The 24243-nt window shown below is 44.0% G+C and overlaps 1 protein-coding gene across 2 annotated transcripts in view; it reads right to left on the bottom strand.

Annotated features, from left to right (window-relative positions):
- The window catches only part of FGD5 (FYVE, RhoGEF and PH domain containing 5), a 92929-nt gene extending 69555 nt beyond the window's left edge, over positions 1–23374 (bottom strand). Inside the window, exons 1-2 of one of the 2 annotated variants that reach the window (XM_069866033.1) lie at positions 23206–23374; positions 9772–12697 (exon numbers count right to left, since the gene is read on the bottom strand). In XM_069866033.1, coding sequence (XP_069722134.1) covers positions 9772–12697; positions 23206–23218 — 2939 coding nt within the window. In that variant the 5' untranslated portion in view covers positions 23219–23374. The remainder of the gene's footprint in view (positions 1–9771; positions 12698–23205) is intronic. The other variant, XM_069866032.1, reaches the window with a different exon arrangement.
- Positions 23375–24243: the final 869 nt, after the last annotated feature.

Here is a 24243-nt window from a genome sequence, read left to right on the forward strand (position 1 = left end):
GATGTAGTAGGTCAATACCTGAGTTTGTGGCCCAAATTCACTAAATGTATGCAAGATATAAAGGACAAACTGCCAAGAGACTGAAGAGGTATTTAATTTGAGACAGCTGAGAATGGTTGGATGAGGACTGCTGAACACAGGTCCAAGCAACTGCTCTTATCTCAGTTCATCAGTACCTAACTGTAATTCACTGGACAAGAGAAGTCTGAGGACATCCCTGTGATACTGATAAAGCCAGTGCAGCATGAGTGAGAGAGCACACCAAAAGGTGTTGTTCACTGATGACTGGTCTAAATCTGCTTGCTCTAGGCCTTTGAAGGATAGCATCTAATTAATCCAGCCAATTATTCAAGTGAAAGGGTTCTTTTATGAGCTCTTTAAGAGGGGTCTTGGCAAAACAGACAGTGCCTCTTAAATAGGTTCATCCATCTATTAACTCTAATTGGTCGATTAAGATAAAATTAATTGCTGTATGCCACTGAACAGCAAATCTTTAAAGCAGTTTTTACATTAACCCCCCCTTGGGTCCTGTAAAAGAAGAATTCGTGTAGGATAATTAAAAATGTGCTGTGCGTTATAAATAACTTTGCTGGGTAGCACAACAAACCGTAAACTACTAGATTAGATTTGCATTTAAAACGCAATAGCATTCTTTCATTTTTGTTACAAATCTAATCTAGACTTTTATCATTGAGTGGTGGATTCTGGAAAGGCTGCAGAATTGTAATGTGCAATCTCTCATTTAATAAACCTTCTCAGTAAGTCTCAGGGTGGGGGTGGGAGAGGAGAAAGGCGTGCAGAGAATGCTCATTGACAGTAGAAGACCTGACCATTTCCAGCAGGCTGCATCTTGCCCATCTGCAGTGTCATCACCCTCTCTGCAGTACCTGTTTTTAACGTGTGGTGCTAGGAATGCTTAAATCACACCAGCATCACTTCTGTGCCCCACAAACATCATCCAGAGCAAATCTGCAATACAGAGCAGGCTCCCTCCTCTCATGTAACCTGACTGAAATCTATTTCTGAATGGTAACAGAGAAGACAAAAAACTCTACCCAGGCTTATAAGCCTTCATGACACGAAGATGGCCACATGTACACACTCCTCCTCTGTACTGTAATTTTATCAGAAAAGTAGCAATCAGAATGGAGTCTGGTTGCTAATAAAGCCAACATCTACTGAGGACTTGGGACTATTTCCTGGGAGGTGTATGGCACTGTGAGACCTCATAAACAAAGCCAAGGATGGGTCCAGCAAGTTGTGGCTGAGCAGTGGCAGCCCTCTGAGGTGATGCTGGGACTCATCTGCCGTGCGTGCAGGATGTGAGGTGCAACGCAAAGCTGTGCTGGGGAGCACACTGCCTTCCAGATTCCCTGTACTGCTACAGAGCACCTACATTGTTTGAGAGTATATTTGCCGGCATTTTCAGTATCACCCCCACATCTGCATTCCGAGCATGAACCAGAACAGAATGCTCCATGGACAGGAGGAAACAGGAGAGAGGTCATGGAACTGCTGTAAGATTAATACCTAAATCTGGACAATGTATTAAAATCTGTCCTTCTTCAGTGTCGATATGACATTACCAATACTGTCCAGAAACACTTCTCAAAGGTGCTTGTTTGAAAAGCTCTGCCATTGAAGAGCTTTTAATAGCTGTCTTTCTGTTCTTGCTGTCTTGGAGAGACAGTTCCCCACCCCTCTAATGCCTGGCAATACAAGGTGAAGCAGTCCTTGTGCCCAGACCTGAGCAGCAAGGGGTTATCTCTCACAGACTGCTCCCTGTCTCTGAGCAGCTGGAAGTCCAGCATTAACTGCTATCACCTTCTAACTCCCTGTGGCAATTCAGACAATACTAAAGTAAACAGAAATAAAGACATGACTCACGGCAAAGTGGGCTGTGGCTATTGTCAAGAATTTCAATAGTCTGTGCACAGCCTGAAGTCAGGGTATAGCATTGGGATCCCTTGCTCTGCAAAGAACTTACAACTTTCTTTCAGATTTATGCTGCAAATTCCAACAACTGATGAAAGCTGCTGAGATTTTATTTCACATCTTGTTCACCAGATCACAAGTGGAAATGTCTCTTTCCCTTGTTTCTAGGCTCAATCACTGATCCTCCCTCCCTCTGTGAGTGTTTTTATGGGATTTTCTTCCAGCTACAAGAAACAAGGGACCTTAAACATAATCCAGTTCCAACTCCCTTCCATGGGCAGGGACACCTTTCACTATGTATAGATTTATATAATTTTTTTAAAATAATTTCTGTTTCTTTAAAAAACCTCTTGCATGCTTATGATCACCATATTTCTCCTTGGCTTAATAACCATCAGCAGATTTCCATAAAACCGATCCATGCAGGTCTTCAGGGGACCTAAGCCCCATTAGTAATCACTTCTATGTTACCTCCATAATTAACATTATCATGAGCCCTGGGAAGCACGTGACATATAAAAAGGAAATTCTCATAAAGCTTCTCATCAGTGGTCGGGATGCATGCTAGCTTAGTGTAGGCACAGAGCAAGGATTTATGGGACACAGAACTAGGAACTGAGTGGAATCAGCAGCTAAGATTTGTTTCTCTGAGAAAGCAAACAGAGGAAAGGATGGGAACATCTTTCCTAAAACAATTATCTGCTGTCTAGGCTGAATCTATAGCTCAGGACTTAACTTTCCTCTCAAGTCCTGATGCCTTGAGAGTCTTCTTTTCCTAGGTTTGTCTCAAGGTCTAGTTTAGCATTAACTTGCTTCTACTTCAAATGTGAGGTAAACCAGCTTGAACTGATGTGCACAGCATTGCTATTACTGTATACAGCAGTGAGCTAAAAGGCAGTTTAAACAGTGTTGAAAATCAGGATCTTTTTCAGGTATCCTCTAACAGCCATGCCCATCTCTACCTGCTCCTTTGCTTTCATAGAGAGCCTTTGCACTGTAGAACTGTTGCAGAAATCAGGCATCAGGGGAGACCCAAGTCCTACACAGACAATAACCTGCCACACCCTCAGGGAATGCTCCTGGGGAACATTTGATCTGCAATGGAGATGGCATATAGGATTGGTAAAAACACAAATTTAAGGACCACTCCTTCCCTGGGGCTGGGAGTTCAGCAGTAACAGTAAAACTGATGTGGAGCTGTCTTGGAAAGGTTTTTTTTTCCCTTTTACCCAGTGATCTCCCCTAAAACTTGGTTGTGTGCTGGGATCTGTAGTGTTAATATCCCCAGAATGCCAGGGAAAACACAACAGGTATCGAGTATTACTTGGGAAAGCAGCACAGTCAACCACAGAGCACATCTACTTGCTTTCTCACTGAAGACATTGAAAAGTTTTTACTTGGTCAATGACTTCTGGTCAAATCCCTGTATCTTTAGGAACTTCCCTTCCAAATGCAACATAAACCCCAAGAGACAGAGCAGAGGGAATACGTGCTTGCATTTGGCAAGACACATTCAATGAAACCTGTCAAAAAGCTTGATTCCGTGCTTCAGAGTCACACACAATGTTCCTAACAGAACCACAGGCAAAATCTCCACCTCAGCATCAGCTCCATTGACTGTCCAACCCTGACGTGTCTATGGAAGAATGACTGGCTGGACGGTCAAGCTCACCTACTCGTAACTGTATTCAATGGAGCAGGGAATTAGCATCTCTACGTTCATGTTTTAATGGCAATGACCTTCCAAATAGACTGTGTTTTATATTTAAGGACTTGTGAATGCTACGTAGTTCAACCACAGACACTGGGTGGCACGAGCATGCAGACTGTCTCCTCTTTTACTCTATGCACTTCTTTCTCACCCACTTTCTTACACAGGCTTTTACAAACACACCTCTCTGTGACTACAGCATGCGGGGCCAGGGATCACTAGTGGGGAGCAGAGTTTTGCCTACATACCTCTTATTAAACAGTAAAAGTCTTTAAAGGAAACAAATTGTAATGACATTTATTATATAAAAAGAAAAAGTGCTTTCTCTTTACAAGCAATAAAGATCCGCAGGGCCGGCTAATCTCAGCCACTCCTGTGAAAGCTGTTAAAATCTTTGTTGGTTGTCTTATTAATACTTGGATGAAAGGGATCTCTAATCAATTGTGAGAAGACTTCCTAAATTCTTCTAATAATACTTCACAGAATCCTTCCCAGCTCTCTCACACTCTTGTTTAAGTGTGTGAATTTGAAGTAGCAGTAAAACAGACCACCCTTTTAGAAATAGTTCTAGTTTCTTGTCTAATGGGAGAACAGACTTGCTTTATGAACCATAATTATAGCTACATTTTCTTGAATGACGCATTGAATATGGGAGCCACAACCTTCCAGAATACTCATGTCCAGAACTTTTCAGCAACGGGGGAAGTGTACAGAGCTATGACCTATGTCAGTCAGTTAAAGGCAGACACTCGCATAGGCTCAGTCACGTCACGCTTGGGGATTAATTCTGTGGTGCGGGTATTACTTGACCTACTTTATAAGTTAAATTAAGTTGTTTCAATGCCTTCACTAACTGAAAGAAAAAGAAAGTGGAGGAAAGTAGGGAGAAGAAATTGATGAAGAAAATATGATTTATTCAACTAGTTTAAAGAAATTAAGAGGTGGCATCTTTCAGTATTTCTTCCCAGACAGGCATCTCTTTGCCTGCCTGTCTGTCCTTCACGACACTGTGTGAGCACCTGTGACATGCTGCCACTTTGACAAACCTAGCAGTATCATTGTATTGGGTTTTCTAAGAACCTTTTTATTTGGAAACTTTTGATCTTTTATGTAAATTGAAGTACTGTTCATGTCTTTACTGTTATATAAATAACATTGATTCAAAATTATAACAAAAGATATACAATACTCCTGTATATTTCACTATTTTAAATCTGACAACACTGATTGCCCTTTCTTAGTTGTTGCTATTTTGCTGTGTGAACTGTTTGCACTGAAGCTTCCATTACACAATTATCTCTAGGCTTTCGCCTTATCTTTCATACACTGTGCTTAGATACCATGCTGCACCTCGCGAAGAGTTGGTGATTTAATCTTATATAACATATGTGCTTCTCGTTTGAAGGAGCAGAGAGAGCCAGGAATACAACATGCTATGTTGGAGGAAATTCACTCTAACGGTTTAAATTTCACCTTAAGCTTAAGGGCATAGGAAGGTCTCAGCAGCAGGTTATTCAGACCATTTTTAGGCAGAGAATTCATGTTCTAAGGTGTTTATTATGCTCAGCTTTTGTTAGGCTTTTTTTGTGTGTCCTACAGAAGGGTAGGGAGTAGGCAGTCAAACAGACTGTCCCTGGCTGCAGTCTTGGAGCTAATCAGTGACTGATGACCTGCAGGGAGCAGAGAGGATATAATCACTTAAGTGGCATAATTTGATAAAACATAGATTGGTGAATCCAGTGGTGAGGCAAGGGGACAGCTAAATACTCATTGGAGGGGAAGCAATTGCTCATCCACTGGATTTTTCTCCTTTTAAAGGAGGGGGATTCACATTCTCTATGGACCATCAAGCACAGGTAGTGGTTCTGTCCCTGTCTAACCATAATATGATTTGGGGATACTTTTTGGAATTGGTCTGAGCTGATGTCCTTGTGATCTTGTGTGTAGGTCTGGCAGAAGCCCAGGCTGGCTATGGCTATGCACGATAAGGATTGCTTCCAAATCTTTTAATGTAACTGCTTTCCCATGAAGCATCCTCTCCAATGCCAGCACTTCAGATGCTGGCACTGTTATATCAGTCCCTAAGCACCTGTGTGTTTCTGCTTCAGTCTGGCCAAATTAAAGGAAAGATATTATTTGCTTAACACATATAAGCCACATTTTTTTCCTGATTTTCTACTAATAACAATTTGTTTCTCCATCTTCTTCTTGAAGAAGCACATCCCTTAGGGATAAAACACATTTACAAAGGAACAGGATACAGAAAAGGTGATCAGCTTTCTTGATTGTACTAAGGCTGAGAAGCATCAGATAGGTGCTGCTTGTCTTGAAACGCAGTGGAAATTTGGAGCTTTGAGAGTAATTTACAGGCAGGAGACTCAGTTCTTACTAGGACTCACTAGGAATTACCACGACTTTTGGTGTAACTGCAGAGAGCACTGCAATCCCCATGCTGGCCCCCAAGAATTCACTTGAGAGTCAAATTCTGAGCAAGTCCTGCTGTAGGTTAAGTACAAGAAGCAGACTGAATGTATGTATCAATGTATCATTCTAGTATGTATCAATGATCATTTGATGTAGAAGGATATAGGAATGTGTAGGTAACAGCAACAAGGGTTATTAGCTCATTTCTTATGAATATTCAACATCACAGTGGGATTAGACAGGGAACTCTAGGCCTACTCCTTTTATTCCTCTCTACTCCCTATCTTTCCTCTCTGGATTTTGAGCATCTTAACAGAAAGAAAGACTGAGACTTAGCAAACCTAGTAAATCCACATTATGGACAGAAAGCAAAAAAGGGAATGAAATTTTGAAAACACCCAACCTATCCGATCTTTCTGACCTTATTTAAAACCCTGATAAAAGACTTTCTCCATCTCTCGTAAAAGCACTGAAAGTGATACTGTGGTAGAATGTGAAACGCGTGTTTGAGGTATCTCCCATTCTGTGGACATTTATCACACTGTAATATGCACGGCTGATGCTCTGAAGGTCAGGCTGGGTTAGTGAAGCTGCTCTTTAAGGCAAGTGCCAGAATACTTCAGCTGACTTTCATCTGATGAAATTTTAGTCAGTAACTTGGGTGACATTTCTCTGACTTACAGCTGCCGAGGGTGAAGGCGATGCTATAGGTCACAGTGCCCCGTCCCAGAGGTGAATAGCAGCTTTTGCTTTCAGCCTGAACAATTGGTTTGTGTTGTTTTGCACTTTGTAGTGTGGCTCTTCAGAGAAAAGGGGCTAGAAAGTGACTTTTCAAAAGCAAATGAAAATTGAGTCTGGTTCAGGCTATGTGAACTGGTTCAAGGGAATTTTGTCCAGTTCCACTTATGTCCCATTATTTCTACACTGTACAGAAGGCTAATGATGATCTATACTGTCATACAACCAAGTCAGAGTTTAATTATTAATACCAGATAACTAAATTTGAGGGATACACAATAACTGCCCTTCAGGGGGCAATATTCCCAGTTCTATTCTGGCAATGATAATTCTAAGTTAAGATATATTTCTAGAACACTTTTGTTATTGGACTTTTTCTATAAATATGATTGCTTCTAATTAGAAATTATTGGTTTAAATCTACTCCACATGGTCTTCCCTTTTAAGCAAGAAAATTAAACAGTGAATCTTCTCATCTGTCAATTGCTGAAAGCCCCCCTCCCGCCCTGCTTTTCCCCAGTCACACACAGTAGTGGAGGATCCTGGATTATTATAATCTTTTATAGCGCTCTCACATTCTATTCTCTGAAATGTAATAAAAGAGTTGTACTTGACCATTCATCAAAAATTTAGCAATTCCATAAGGTATCAGCAGATGCTAAATACCAGTGCTCTGCAGGTGAACGTGCCAAGGAGAAGTTCATGGGCTCAAGTCTCACGTGTCGCAAGGGCCTAATCCACCACATTTGTACTCTCAAATGGCTGAAATAAGCCACAGGGTATGAGCAGGCTGCAATTCAAAGCAATTTTTATCCCTCTGTGCTTGTAGCGGGGCTGTGTTTGATAGTTATTCATATGAAAAAGCTTAAATCCATCCAGAGGTATTCTAGACAGAACTGCTTTAGCAGGAAATAAAACATCCATGTCCATACATCATGTATGTACATATAAATAGGCTCACGTACATGTATTTGTACAATTTGCTTTGCTTTATGATTAGACCGTACACTATCTCTCCAAATACATTATGCCACTGGATGTCTATTAGCCGTCTACATTTCATCAAAGCTTTCCAGGCGTGTCTTTGTCCAAAACATCCTGACAAACAGCAAATAATCGCTATCTCAGCAGCAATGTATGTGTATTGCTGTCTGCCTGATGCTCTTCCCCTCCACCCTGGTTATCTTGATAAAGGAGTCGTTCAGAAGCCTAGCCTTCATTTCTCCCCCAACAGCAAGAGCCGCATGCACAACAAGCAGCAGACTGAAAAATTATGTTCACGCCTTGACCTTGAGACTTCCTGAACCAGTTTGGATTGGCTCTCCCCTTGAAACAACAGGCTTCCACAGGAAGTTCATAAATGGGCCCAAGTCACAGCAATTGACGTAGTTTTAATATTTTTAACTTGGTTCTTCAAGAGCTACTTAAAATGGGCGGCATTTCATGGACACAAAGAACTGGGCAGCTTTTCCAAGAGCAAACATCAGTGTGCTGGGCACAATGCGAACTGTTGAAAGCAGAGCGACCAACGGGCCATCAGGCTCTGGTAACGCAGCTTCAGCACAGCCCTGCTCCGGGGAGGTGGCCGTGTGCATTTTGAAGCCGCGCTGTACACCACCATTTCCCGGTGTCGGCACTACCAGGGCTCCCAGCACTGTAGGCAGCCAACATCTCCAAAGAGATAAACCACAGGCCTGCGTGCCCGCCCCGCAGCTTCTGGTACATCTGGATCCACAGCTCAAGCACTGACGGTGTTTCTTTCCCTATGTCATACTCACCTCCCCCAGCCCTGCCAACTCTCCCCTCTCTCAGAAAGCAAAGCACTGTACATCGGTCTAAGAAATGGTTTGCAAGACTCATGCAGTGGTGTTAAAGAAAAGTTCTTTTACTCCCCAAGTCTGAAATACTGAAACAAGGATGTGTGAAATGCCCATGGTTTGTTCCATTCACAGTGACAGGGAGGGGACCAGAAAAAAATAAATGTCGCAAAGAAACAGGAGTATTAAATCATTAGAAGGAGAATTGTGGATGAAAATGGACATGAAAACCTCTTTTTTAAAGATGTTTATCTTTTTTCACACAGCTCTAACAAAATGCAACTGCATTAAAGACATTCCTTCTCATTCATTTCCTTTGCACCTCGTTTTCCCGTTGCCTGTTTAACATGAACTCAATGGAAAACATTCTTATTTACATCTTTGCACTCTGCTTATCGTACACTATAATCGGACAACAGATTCAAATTCAAAGGTCTTAAGTGCATTGCTCCTATGCAACAATGAAAAGGACATTTTCTTGTTTGCAAATAATCTAATGGAATAGGATGAAAGATTGTTATTAATGTTAGCAATTCATATGATTTCAGAAAGAGCTATTTAATTCATTTATAAATCAGCAGGTCTGTCAAAGGCCCATAATGATAGGCTTCAAAGCAACTTTTAAAATTAATTGTCTAGTCTGACTAGTTCATGATTTGGGATTTTCTGGTCTATACTTAACTGATGTACTTTGAAAGATAAATTATATATTTATTGTTGCTTTGAGAAATTGACAGGAATGAAAAAATGAAGCAGGAACCCTTCCAGCAAACAGGCTATTTTCATTCCATCAAGAAGACAGAAACCTTTCTTACTGAAGAACAAAGCAATCTCTCCCCACCCCCTCAAGCCACAGAAATTAGATACATTGGGTAAACCCAGTATTTTTAAATGTTCTTTGGTTTGTGTCTGTAAACCACGTTTATATGTGCCAGTACACATTTACAAGATAAAGAGTTAATTTGGTGTCTTTTTTTTTTCACTGATAAAGGCTTATCTTGTATTCTTCCAATCGTTCTTGTAAGCATTTCCTGAGAGGGAGTATAAGCCAAGCAACACAGAGGATCTGCCTACAGTACCTAGGGGGCGAAGCCTTGCCTGTTTGGCCAAGGCTAGCAGGGTTTACATAATAATTTGTTACAGTACCTTTCTGTTTCCTGGTCTGTGGTTTGCTGCTTGTTCTCAAAGCCAGTGAAGCTGCTCATATCCACATAGCCATCATTCTCATTAGCGGCAGATAATGCCCTGCTGGGATCTTCAAAAAACTCAGTGAAAGTTCCTGCTCTGGTGGATCTTCGAGGAGGAATTTGTATGTTTTCATAGTCAGAGCTCATAGCAGGAATGTTCTCATAGTCAGACGTGTCAGCGTTGGGAAAAGAAATGGACCTAGGTTTCGTTAATGGCAGTGGCATGAAAGGAGGTCTGGACCGGTCCTCAAAGGACTCCACCCTTGACACGCTCCTGCTGAAGGACTTGGGTGTTCCTTTTCTTTTACCATCCTTATAGAAAAGAACAGCTGAGGGAGACTCAGATGCACGGAACTTCCCTACATGTGATTTTAGTTGAGGTGAGCTACTTAGGCTTCTCCTGTCCAGCTCCATCAGCCTTGGAGGCCCATGATAGCTAGACTCTGATGAGGACCTTGAAGAGGAAACATTAACATCTACATGGACTTTACTTTCAGTTTTCTTCTTGAATTTTAGAGTCAGGAACCTCTTAAAGGAAGATTTCTTTTTCTTGGAATACTTATCAGGTGATTCATTCTCTATCAAAAGTGAAGGGGAACTTTTAGTGATTGGCTTTTTGGTGATGTAGGCAAGTTCAAAAGGAGGTGGTATATCAACAACTGAGGATGGAGTAGACATGCCACATGATGAAAGGTGATTTCTCTGGGAAAAATTACCTGAGGAACCATTGACACAAGGCAAAGACAAGTTGTCTTCTGTCCTTTTTATTCTACCATCATCCAGTACACAGCCATCACTTTCTCTGTAAACAGAGACAGGTAATTCTCTCCCTTCAACAGAAAAAGATCGAGGATATAAAATAAAACGTCTTGACTTGGTTGGTAATGCCCTGTTAGCTTCCATAGGTTTTCCTTCCACTGAAAATAAATTATTGCTTAAATCCTCTGTCCCAGAGCCATTGCGGGAAGATAGGAAATCAGTTTCAGGTCCAGTTTCTTCTGGAACTGTTTCTGGGACGTAGCCTGGCATTTTCCCAGAGAGTGACCGTGTCCTAGTGACAATGCTTTTGCGATCAATGGGAAGCAAGTTGTTTTCACCATCCATGCCTAATTCATCCCTTTTACTGTGATCAGCTCCTAAATCAGTCCCTCCATCATGAGCAATTTCATTTTCTGCGGGAAGCACATAAGGGTCATCTAGGGAATCACTGCTGGTTTCTCTTTCCTCTGATTCTTCAGGCACAATGACCACTTCAGGGACTGCTAGATTTTCATGCAAGACATGTTTGGTCCCACATTCTACATTCATTTCACCATGCTTACTGACTTCTAACTCTTCCTCAGGTGGGACCCTCTTGCTGAGGCTGTCTGCTTCCACCTCACTGTCTTCAAGTTGCAACTCATCTGACTTAAGGGTTTCCACAATACTTTCACTACGCTCTTCAACAGTCACATCTTCCAGCTCTGGCTCCATCCCTGGATTGGTAGGTAGACTATCAGAGGTCATGCCATCTTCATCCAGAGAGGCCTCTTCTGTTTGAAGAGTTTCATCTGAATGTTCCATGGGTACTTCCTCACCACACTCATTCTCACAAGGAACAATTTGACAACCGTCATCCATATTCTCTGCATTCACAGTTTCTTCCTCCCCTTTCCCAGAGTTTTTGCTTTCTTCACAGGCTACTTCCGATGTCATCTCCTCATCACTCCTCTCGGTGATCTGGCAGCCATCACTAGCATCTCCCAAGCTTGTATTATTGTGCACATCTGGGTCTGCTTCCTCTTCTTCAGCTGCTGCTTGATGGATGGGCTCTCCCAAACAATTTTCTGCATTGGGTTCATCTTCATTTGGTTCTAAGCCAGGCCCTGTTTCTTCACTGGCCTCATTGGGAAGCATCTCAGGGCTTGCACAGTCATCATTTTGTAACTCCCCTTCCATGTTCAAATCAAGCTCTGCATGCACGCTGTGGTCACCATAATGTGCTAGACACCCATCTCTCTCTCCTAAATTCTCAGGCAGTTCCTCCTCCTCTTGCCCTGCCTTCTCACAATCTGGGACTGATTCATCTGTGGGTAGCGGCGTTACAACGTTATCTTTACAGATATCACCCATTAGTTCCTCATCTCTGTTCAAAATGCTATCACTGTCAGTTTTACAATCACTATTGTCCGTAACCAGCTCCAGGTTGTCAGAAGTTTCCTCCTCATTTTTGGTTTCACTACAATCACTTACAACATCCTCATCTTCATCTACATTCTTGGAAGCATCATTATCCCCATCAGGGGCATCTGAGGACTCCTCACAAAGTGCTTCAGACTGGTCACAGTCTCTGCTTGACTCTTCAGAGTCTGGTTCCACTTGTTCCGCAATATCTGTAGAATCATGGTGCTCATCTTCGGTGACCTCTTGATTACCAATATCCTCATCATTAGCAATGTTATCCTCTTCCTTCTCTACCTCTTCTGGAGTTTCCGAAACTTCATTTTCCACAGAGGAATCTAGGTTCTGATCATGCTTATGTTCCAAGTCATTACAGTCTTTGCTGCTCAGCTGAGCTTCAGGAACTACAATGTATTCATTATCTGCCTCAGATTCTGGGCAATCAGAATTGCATTGGTTTCCTTCATACAGCTCTCCATCAAGACATACCAGTTTCCCATTTGAGCACTTATTTAGGTTATTGTTGGTGTAAACACTGGATTTGCTCTCAGTGTCAGCTGAGAATTTTGGCTTGGGAGCGATGGGTGGTTTGGGACCTCTAGACATAGAGTTCGGGCTATGAGGAATATCAGCCCTTGGCAGTGAAGGAGAAAATTTGGAGACAGGTATTGGAGAAAGATGACCAATAATCTTTGGTTTCGGTGCTAGTGGTGGCTTTGTGATTTCTAGAGAAAAGAGAAAAAAAACATGTTAGTCATCTTTGTTTCTTATTAAAGTAAACAGAATATATCCCACAGTAGACTTCATCTTCTACCAGTGACTACTAATGCAGAAAGAGTCCAGCCAATAAAACACTCAGCTCTGAAACGAGAACTGAAGGAGTAAAGCACATAGACTGTGCACTGTCCCACTGTGTGGCACCGTAGCTATTTCTGGGAATGCAGTTTAAGGTCAAAGCTAAACTAGATGTAGCCCTAGCACACCTGGGGAGAGAAAGTTGTACAGCTGCAGAGCCAAGGGTGTATCATGCACAGATACCTACAGATGGGTAACACCTCCCACACTCAGGAGTACTAATGACATTAGAGATCTTTTGATTCTGCCCCAGAAATCTGCCCTGAGATTAAGTATGAACACTTAGATGCAACGACACCAAAGTGTTTCACTACAACAAAAGAAACGCCTTTCAGCCATAGTCACTGTTCTTATAACACAGTAAAAGCACTTTGTAGCAAAGATTTTGATTTCAGCAGGTAGTTTGCAGAATTTCAGCAGTGAACAAAGTTAGTTCTACCACAAGGCCAAGGTTTAACTCAACCCAGCAAAAATGAAGTGAACACTCGGTGCCCGAACACACAGACTTCCCATCTACCACTGCCATGATAACAAATACGGAGTTACATTTTGTTTGTCAAACACCATAATCATGAGGGATGGTTTGCTAAAAGCAAAATTCTGCAGATTTTCTTTAATTCTGCAGTCCTTTCTTTAGTCAAAAGATCCTCCATCCTCCTGTAAGGAGGGCCCCTTGCAGGTACAATCTTCTCTGAACATCAAAATATACTTTAAACAAGTTAATTATCTTGTAAAATAAGGCCACCCAGGGTCTCTAAACTATTTCTAGTGGAAGCGCTGACACATGTAGGGGAATTCAAGCAGACTGACAATAAGCGAGATTGAAGCTAGATGAATGGAGTCATATATGGCCATTTTACTCACAGAACAGTTTTCATGCCACAGCCACTTCCAGCTGCCTTAGTTCTGAAATTAATATTCTTTAAATAACAAAATGAAATGCTGAAGGGCTGCATAAATAGGCAACAATAGGGATCCTCCCTCAAGAGATTTTAGATGAGATGAAATATGTGGTGTGAAGAAGCCAGCACACCAAATGGTTGCAGATGGTAATAAGAGAAGGGTTTTGCTCTTTCCTGAGGCATCAATAGGTAATTACATGGTTAATCAGCCGGAAAGCTCTAATTCTTTTTATAATTTTAATCCATACATTTTAGTGGAAAAAGAGGAGCCTGTCATTGTAAGGAAAAGCACAGGACAAACTATTTCACCATGAGAGAGATGAGAACGATTCTTTAGGCAAAATCTTCATGCCAAACACACAGGAAATAAGGAAACAGCAGCTCAAGAGACACCATCTGGGACACAGGTCCCGTGCAAAATCCTATCCTGGGTCATGGTCCATACTCCAGGAAGTGTAGCTACCATGCTGTTATATTTTGAGTAATTTGGAATGCAGACTTTTGACATCTGGAATTGAAGACAATTAAAATTCAGCTGTGCACCATCCTGAGAAAAAAAGTAATATTGAATGGAAACCATTTAAAAAACATTCTTTGATTGTTCTTATATTTGGTGTCATGGTACTTTTCTAATTGTTCCCTTGGTCCAACTGGAGTAATTTGTACTGAACTAATACTGGCAGGTTTGTCTGGTTAGATTCTGGGAGGTACAAGAGTTTGTTTCTTCTGATCTTCATAACCTTACTGAAATGTCTTCCAAGACCCAGAAAGATGCTGACAATTTGGCACTGTAATGCAGCCATAAAACAGTCTTTCTAGAATTATGAGACACCAGAGAGTTTTATTCTAAGTTAAAAACTGAGTCACAGATCTCAGCTCAGCCCAGAAGGAGTGAAAAGCCTGTTCTAATCAGGCGCCTTATCACATACACTGATTAAGAATTATTCTGTATCTGAGGTTTTATCCAATCCAGCTTCATGTGTGGGAGACTTAAAACAACTTGGGGAAAAGGCAGGAGAGAGAGAACTGCGTATTCCCCACTCCCCAGCACTGCAGCGTGCACTCTCATTTCACAGTACCCACTGCAACTTTGAGCTGCAGGGCATCTGCCTAATTACTGCAGTCACAGAATGGGTAGCTAGTATTTCCCTCCAGATTATTTCAGAAACATTATGTGCTCAACACTTCACTGTTGCTGAAGTACCATTGCTTCTGTTGCAGCCAGTAGCAAGGCTGCAGCAAGTGAAGACTGCAGAGTGCTGAAAACTGTCACCAGTTAAAAACAGGGAGGGAACAGAAGAAGTGAGGAGTATCTTGTAAGCCTGGCTTTCCAGCCAGATCCACCTTTTGGATTTTTAAATCAGTTATTGCAATGATTGCACATCCTAAATTAACTTTCTGGCAGTAAAATGTATGCAATTTTTATTAGCTAAAACTAAATCCATACACCTTTCTCACTAGAAAGCTGAGCAATGGACTTCTTACCATCACAATGAGGCATTTTTCAGGGTTAACACCAAGAAAGAAACATCACTTTGGAGTTATTGTATCACTTTCTGCAGTGTCTGCCTTTTTCTAGGGGTGTCTATCCACGAGTAGGACAAATACACCTACTCCACACCTCGAATGCGACAAGGCTTGATCACAGTCACTGCATTCTCATCTTTGTTCTTGTCAGATAAAGTATCTGTACTGAAAAACTGAGTAATAAGAAAAAGACTGGACTGTAGAGAATGCCAGGATGTCCCAAGCTTTGTCTTATAAGCAAATTTGAAATAAAATAATGTAATGCACTTATTTCCTTTATTGTAAAAAAACCATGCAGGCATCCACTCAAAAAATATAGCTTAAACACATCCACTTCTCCCCAGTGACAGTTTTCTACAGCAAAAGGAATCAAGCAATCTTGAGTTTTTCCCTCTGCTACCTTCAGTAACTGCCAGTGGAAGAGAACTTAGGGTAAGGGACCCTGTTCATAGCATAGTCACAACAGGCATTGTGATGTCCTACTCTTAGCCACTTGTGCCAACTACTGGCCACTACTGATTCCTTCCATAGTTTTTTCCCAACTGTTCTCTGTGTTGATCTTGTGGTTCACAAGGCTCCTTAAACAATTTTCCTTTTTCTTTGGGCAGGGGTGGAGTGGGTGGGGAGGCGGTGGGAGGAGTACAAGAGTTTGTTTAAAAAATAACCCAAACAATTACTGAAAAGAAAGCACCACAGTTTGCCTTTTATCACAACAATTTCATTCTTCTTCATTTTCTGCTTCCTTTGGTGTCTGAGCCACTTGAAAGGTTCTGGCTGTAACTTCTAAATGGACACAAAACAACATTGCACCATAAGGAATGTGTATGTTCACAAATCATTGTGCATGTTTATTTTAGGATGTGTTTTATGTTGGAGGGAGACACACCCACCTTGGGCTTAAAAGGAAACTCTTGGGGAATAGGAATTTCTGTAGCCTGCTCCTCCCCTTATTGTTCGATGCTTCCTTGTACTGACAAGGACCACTTCCTCTCCTTACCCACCTTCCTTCAGGCAGACCTGCGTTTCAGCATGGTTTCATTCCTTTTGTGGCCCAGATGAAATTACTCTCCTCCCCTCCAAGTTTCTAAGCAGTGAAGGCAGCTCCCCTGGACTGGCGATCAGCCCATACAGCCTTCCCTGTTCAAGTATTTCTTTGAAAACACTATATCTGTTGTACTGGGGTACTGCCCCAAACACTGCAACACCCATTTTCAAATAGTGTCCAGATTTCGCAACTAGCCTAGAATTTAATTAGGGCTGATAAGGGACCATATCTACCACCCCCATCAAGCAGCTTGTTTGGGGATGTAGGCCTAATTAAACACTGAAGTTTCACATTTGCAAGGATAGTTGTAGACAGGTCGTAGACCACGGTCTCTGATGGTGGCCCAAGAAATTACTTAGTTGCACAGTGTAGATACAAGTTCCAGCCTTGACTGGTGCCACCATCCAGATCAGGCATCTCTCAAGATGCTGAAAGTAACTTTTTCTGACCAACAGACTTTTGTGGGCCTGGGTTTTCTTCATGCCTTTGGCAGTAATTCAACTCAGACGTGGTAAAATGGGAGAGACATTGAGAAGAGAGGACAGAAATTCACTGCATAGTTCAGGGATCTGCAGAGCTTTTGGATGGATGCAACAAGGCAGGTGGAAGGACTACATCATAACAGTGATGTGTTGTTCAAAAAATAACCCAAACAATGACTGAAAAGAAAGCACCACAGTTTGCCTTTTATCACAACAATTTCATTCTTCTTCATTTTCTGCTTCTTTTGGTGTCTGAGCCACTTGAAAGGTTCTGGCTGTAACTTCTAAATGGACACAAAACAACTTTGCACCATAAGGCATGGTGCAGTGTGGGAGGGAATTGCATCAAATGTAGAATCCCAGTGGAAACCAATGCACACAAGTCCTGTCTGTCACTGCTTCTGCCCCAGAAGAAGGGGTTGAAATGCACAGATGGAAAGTTCCTGAGAAACTTGAGGTAGGAGGGGAATATCCAGAGAAGTGCATCAGAAAGTCTTGTTCAGCTCTGATCAGGAGCTGTATAATTTCACTCTGCTATAGCAGAATAAAGTTAAAACTTTTCCCCTAGAAGGCTTTAGTCTGAAGTCAGCAAAGGTGGACTATATACCTTAGTATTGTTCTTATTCCTGTAATGAATTTTTCATTTTTAATGAAGCCTTTATTTCCAGTTTGTGCTGCCTGGCTTCTGACTTATACTTGCCTGCAGCTGTCTCGGTATGTTTTTCTTTTTGGTAAACTGAAAAAATTAACTCATTAAATCTTTGCAATTAGACAATTTTGCGTTTGTATTTTTTTCTGAACCTTTTCCAATAGCCCCTTTACCATACATGGGGTAGACTTGTGGGAAGAATTCCATGGTGGGTACTGGTAATGCTGTCTACAGAGTTCAGTACTTTTAGACCCAGATCTCACTATTCTCCATTAGCTTGTTATGCATCAGGTTGACTTGCTTGTCCATGATGATCGCTAAATTGTTCCCAAGGCTGTGTTGCCTGTTCATTGTCTCTAAACTGATAGCTTTATAATGTGCATTAAGTGTAATTTGTTTGAATGGATCCAACGTAATGATCCAGATCTGTTTATATAACAGCACTGCCTACTTTGTTAATTACCCTTTCATCAGTCTTTACATCATGTAGTGAACTTTGTTATCTGATACTTTTCTGTTTGCTTTCCTACCAAGGAAAATGTTGGACAGTATCGATGTAATCCTCATCCCAGTGCTATGCATGCCACTACTTGATAATGTAACAGAGACAACTACTACAGGGATTCACTGCTGCCAGTTAGCCAGTCCCCATTCTAATTAACCCAGACTTTATTTCTGTTGTGTAAATGCTTTTCTCTTAAATCAGTGTGCTACTAAAATATTACAGACGTCTACACAGTTGCCTTTAGCCAGCAACTCTCTGACTTCTTCCAAAGACTGAGATCAAATTACCCATTTGAAGTGAAGTCCCATTTCTGAGGAAATCGTAGAATCACAGGATGGTTTGAGTTGGAAGGGACCTTAAAGATCATCCAGTTCCAATCCCCTTGCCATGGGCAGGGACACCTCTCACTGGACCAGGTTGTTCAAGGCCCCATTCAACCTGACCTTCAACACCTCCAGGGATGGGGCAGCCACAACTTCCCTGGGCAACCTGTGCCAGGGCCTCACCGTTCCAACAGTTCCAAATTCCACTTTCTAAATGAGAATAAGCAGCCTTATGAATAGCAGCAAATAGGGGAATCATTTACATGTCACCTACAGACTTAAAAATTATTTGGACCGGGAAGGACAGAAGTTATTCATGGCAGCATCTCTATTTCATGAACTAGGCAACAAAATGAAACAACAAAGAACCCATCCTACACCAGCAGCCATCATGCCCACACTTCCTCTCACAGCAGAGCAGGACAGCACTGTCTAAGAGCTCACACCACTGACAAAAGCCACATGTGCGAAGTGCTCACAAAGCCAGAAACTCATGGAAACAGTGTGACTGCACTATACAGCCATAGGTAGAAGTTCCCACACCTCAGCTATCAAAAACACACCGAGTTCTTACAAAGCAAGACAGAGAGGAAATTCTGTACCTGTGTCTATTTTGGCTTGTCTAGCACATGGGTTTATATTTTGATCATAGTGCTTCAGCGAGAATGGTAGATAGAGCTTCCTATCATAATAACACATGGAGCTTCACTGTAAGTGATACGGACAGCTCTAATTTGCAGATGAAGAGCTGGTTTTGGACCTGGCCAGAGCATGGGCACCAGCCACTATAGAAATGCTGCCAGGAATGTAAGGCAAGCCAAGCATAGAGTCTTCTAAAATTCATTTATTACATTTCCAGTACAGGAAGCTGTAGGTTCCCACCTGTAATTACAGTTCTGCCAGCTGTCCAAGTTAGACAGTGAGGGCGTGTTTAAGCTGCCTATGTAGATAAGCCGTTTTAATGTCATTCTGAATTAAGTACCCAGCATTAAGCTGTGTAACCTGCTTGAATATGTTGGAGATTAAACAGATGAGGTAGCATGATTTACAAGGAAAATATAATCCCTTTGAGGGGTTCAACTCATAAAACACCAGTACTGTCACTGGTAGGACCCCAGGACGCATGGTAAATAACAGAGAAGTCATTAATTTTGCAACATTCACAGCAAAAGTAGTTCTCTTTGTTTTACAACACGTAAACGCATCACTTATTTCACACTGTCAGAGAAAAGTTTGAAATGACAAAAATTACATAAGAAATGGAAACAGTTGCACGGGAGTCACTTGAAATGGAAAAGGTATTTAGACTGGGGTTTTCTAATGATGCAGGAGTGTGATTCTTAGTTTCAGATGGAACTGCAGTCCAGATTTAGGTATCAGATCCCACTTTGACTTGAATAGGAATTAAATACTTAAGTGTCTTCTGAGAATTGGGGCTTTAGGCACTTCAGGTCTGAGCTCCTGTTCAAAGCTAGCAGGTTTGGCTCCCAAAGGCCTCAGACATTTATGAAAATGGTACTTCAGCTTCTGCATAAGTCTGATACTTTTGAAAAATGTCTGTCCTCTCTTATCAGTGTGTAGTCTTCAAATATGTGATCAAAAAAGTGCTCTGTATTTAGCAAGAAACTCGGCTAGTGTGAAGACAGACCTATAGTAGGTAGTCACTATCCCATGGGGATTTTGTCTTCTTACAAATCTTAATTGAAATATTAACAGCTGGGCTATCAGAGCACACCCCACTGCAGAAATAAAATGCTGCTCCATACTGTTACTGGAATCCATCCTCTATGATTAGATCAATGCATTATGACTCTGGGATATCAGATCAATGGCTTACAGATTTCTCTTACTATGTAACTTTATTGCAGCCATCTGTAAATACAATACAACAGCATAACATCCCACAGAGAAACACGTCTGGGAAAGGGGAAAAATCTGAAGGCAATATAATCAGAAAAGGATGACTTTCAACACTGAAAAAAATGTTGATCCTGAAAACTCTCTAGCATTTTCCCTGCCTCTAGCAGACTGTACAGACAAGTCTTGGTAGGGCTGGAGGACCTGACTGAGAAAAAACACATGTACTTGACAATTAAATAATCTAGGTACTAAACTGCTGGTATAGCTTTCTTTTTAATCTGTTTGTGATGTTTCCAATTTAGCTGTGATTTCAGAACAGAAGTTCACACTGCAGCAGGCAGCTTGTATTCACGTGTTGTTTCATATATTGTTTCTTAGGAGCCATGGGAGATGTTGGTTAAAATTCTCTGACAGGTACCCAGGGCAGCTTTTCCTATATCACTCTCAGTAGCAGCTGGAAGAATACAGCATCTGCTTACACCTTTAAATGCTCTGGAGTCTAAGATCTGCCCATTCTTCCTATGGGCAGCATCATTTCAGCACCTGGCAAACACATGGGTACTCAGAGGCTGGAAGGTCCTATCTATGAGGCTGGAGACAGGGGTCGTTCTCTTGTCTCTTACCACAGATTTCCTGTGACCTTGGGTGGATTGCTTCATCTTTCTTTTCCTATCAGTTCCGCATCTATGAGGATAATCCATATCTCCCTTCCTGTTTTCTGTCTGTTGTTATTTTAACTTCTGTGGGATCAAGGCTGCCATATATTCCTGCACCTACAACTACTCGCTGGTGCTGTGTATATTGACTGGAACGCGAAGATGGCTAATGCTGGTCCCTGAGCTGTGCCAGTTAATAAATGCCCCCTCCTCCAGATTCAGTAGGAAGTTCTACTCTGCACTGATGGGAGAGACATTCCTTGCATTGTGTGAATGTACAAAACAAAGGCTGAGAAGGGATATGAGTACTCTATAAATACAACCTGGAGGTAAACACCAGAGGAGGAAAAGAACTATTTTTAAGCAAAAGGACAATGTAATCACAAGAATAAATGGCGATGAATCTGGTCTGGAAACTATAACTAGCGATGGTAAAAGGTTATCAGTTTTGTGAGAGAAACAGTAGGAAAGCTACCTAAAAAGTTTTGGTTTAAGATATAATTTGATGACTTAATGAAAGGAGCAATATGACCTAGTGTTTTGTAACCACAAGTACTGCTTTTGGTAATGAAGTTAGTCCCATTCAGTCCCACATTCCTGAAAAATAACAACTGCTTACAAAATTTAAGACTTTACAAATGGATACATCTGATATTCCTTACACTGCACTTCCACTGACAACAGGATCAGATTAGAGCCACTCTGTTTTAAATAACCGAGAGATAAAGAAAGGGAGGTTGAAGCATCATGGCTAAAGCAATGTTTGGCTGGCTCACTTAACTTTCAAATGAGTTTGTCTCCTGGGAGGGACAAAGTCTGGTCCAGACAGGATCAGAAAACGGAATGGAAATGTCATCAATTTTTGGGTAGCAGAGCGCCTCACTCCCCGCTCCAAGGGGAAAAGGGGAAAGAGAACCTTTTGCTTTAAACTCAGCAGAGTGGTGTGACAATACAACAGCAGAGGCCCCGGGCTGACCTAAAAGATCCTTTCCAGTCCTATGTTCCTGTGCTTTGGCAAACAATGATTCACAGTTTCCCAACACATGACAGTTGTAGGGCAAGGTATCTAGCGGTGAAATCTCTGGGCTTCAGGATGCATCCATGCAAGTGAGGTGCCCAACAACATTCACCTTCTGGAACAAGGAAACGCAGTGGAAAAAAATAGGGCTAATACAAAGGGACTGTTTCTCTTCCTCTTTAATTCTAGATGTACCGTTCGATTTTTCTAAATAACTCCAGAGGTCATAATAGTTGTTTCCTGGATTCTTACGGTTTTTACACACACGCCTCGCCCCTGAAAATCAGAAAGTGTTGGTGGACACTTTAGAGTTTGCCCCATTTTTCCAGTGATTTCTTTTAATGCTTAACTGTTGAATGTCTCATCATTGGTATCTGTTCCCTTCTTATCCTATCTCATTCACCTTCCGAGTTTCCATCAAGGAAAAAATCTGGCAAGTTAATAGAAGGAAGGAGGAAGGGTTGGGGTTTTCCTCAGAGAGAAAATTCTGCAAAAAAACATTACCTCCCTGAAAACCAGACTTTCAGAAGCAGGCGCAGCACATTTCCTGGGAGCTTTGTGCAGGCTCTGCGGGTCCGAGGGAGGAGCGGGCGCAGCCCCCTTAGCCCCAGCCCGGGTCTCCGGGACCCGCCCGCCCCCGGGGCCGGCGGCGGGGCAGGGGCAGCCCGGGGGAGAGGGACCGGCCCCGGGAGCAGAGGGGATGGGAGCAGAGGGGATGGGAGCAGAGGGACCGGCCCCGAGAGCAGAGGGGATGGGAGCAGAGGGGATGGGGAGCAGAGGGACCGGCCCCGGGAGCAGAGGGGAAGGGAGCAGAGGGACCAGGAGGAGAGGGGATGGGAGCACAGGGAGCGGCCCTGGGAGCAGAGGGGACGGGAGCAGAGGGACCGGGAGGAGAAGGATCGCCCCCGGGAGGAGAGGAGATGGGACGAGAGGGATCGGCCCCAGGAGGAGAGGGGATGGGAGGAGAGGGGATGGGAGCAGAGGGACCAGTCCCGGGAGGATTGGGGATGGGAGGACAGGTTGCCAGCCCCTGGAGGAAAGGGACCAGGAGGAGAGGGGATGGGAACAGAGGGACCGGCTCCGGGAGGAGAGGGGATGGGAGGATAGGTTGCCAGCCCCAGGAGAAGAGGGACCGGGAGGAGAGGGACCGGGAGGAGAGGGACCGGCCCCGGTACAGAGATGCCGGGAGCAGAGGTGCCGTCCCCGCCGCGGGGATGCGGTGCGGGGATGCAGCCCGGAGGAGCAGCGCCCGGACGGCGGGTGCCACCCGGTGGTCCCGGGGGCGGGGTGACGCCGGCTGGAGGGCAGGAGGGCGCCGGCCCCGGAGGGAGGGAGCCCGCCGGGCGTTTGCCGGCCCCGGGGAGAAGCCGTCCCGAGGCGGCGAGCGCTCCCGGCGGCCCCGCGCACTCACCGGCGTCGTTCATCTTCCACCGCAACTTTGCTCGCTCGCTGCCCCGGGCGCTCAGAGCATCGTCCCGGGGGGCGCCGCCGCCTTCGCCCCTGGCGGACGCGCCGGCCCTGCAGCCCCTCCGGGGGCAGCGGAGCGCGGGCGGGGCGGCGGGGCCCGGGGCGGCGGGGCTGGGCGGGCGGCGGGGCCGGCTCGGGGGCGGTCAGAGCCGCCGCGCCTCCGCCTGCCCCGTGCGCCGCCCGGAGGGGGCGGGGGAGGCGGCCGGGACCCGCGGGGCTGGACCGGGCGGGGCCGGGGTGGGATGGACCGGGGTGGGATGCGAAGGGATGGGGTGGGGTGGGCAGGACCGGGATGGGATGCGATGCGTTGGGGTGGGATGCGTTGGGATGCGTTGGGATGCGATGCGTTGGGATGGGATGCGTTGGGATGCGTTGGGATGCGATGCGATGCGTTGGGATGGGATGCGTTGGGATGCGATGGGATGGGATGGGATGGGCAGGACCGGGATGGGATGGGGTGGGATGCGATGCGATGGGATGGGTTGGGATGCTATGGGATGCGATGGGATGCGATGCGATGGGACGGGACGGACAGGACCGGGGTGCGATGGGCAGGAGCGGGCTGGGCAGGGCGCCCCGGCCCCCCGCGGGCATCCCCCGGCGCGGGCAGAGCTGCTGGTCCCGCTGGGGGGGGCGAGGGTCGCGGCGCGGGTGCCCAAGGCGCAGCGGGTTGTCCTGTCCGTCACCCCCGCTTTTGCGCGCACCCCTTTCGTGTTCCCCGCACCTTTGGTCCATCTTTGCATCCTCCTTGGTCCCAATTTTTCCTTTCCCCCCGCGCCTTCTCCCCTCCCTCCATATCTCCTCCGTCTCTCCTTCCTCCTTCCTTCCATCCTTTTCCCCTTCATCCTTTCCTCTTCCATCCTTTTCCCTCTCTTCATCCTTCTCTCTTCCATCCTTTTCCCCTTCATTCTTTCCTCTTCCATCCTTTTCCCCTTCATTCTTTCCTCTTCCATCCTTTTCCCTCTCTTCATCCTTCTCTCTT

This window comes from Phaenicophaeus curvirostris, chromosome 11 (assembly GCF_032191515.1).
Source record: "Phaenicophaeus curvirostris isolate KB17595 chromosome 11, BPBGC_Pcur_1.0, whole genome shotgun sequence".
Lineage (NCBI taxonomy): Eukaryota > Metazoa > Chordata > Aves > Cuculiformes > Cuculidae > Phaenicophaeus > Phaenicophaeus curvirostris.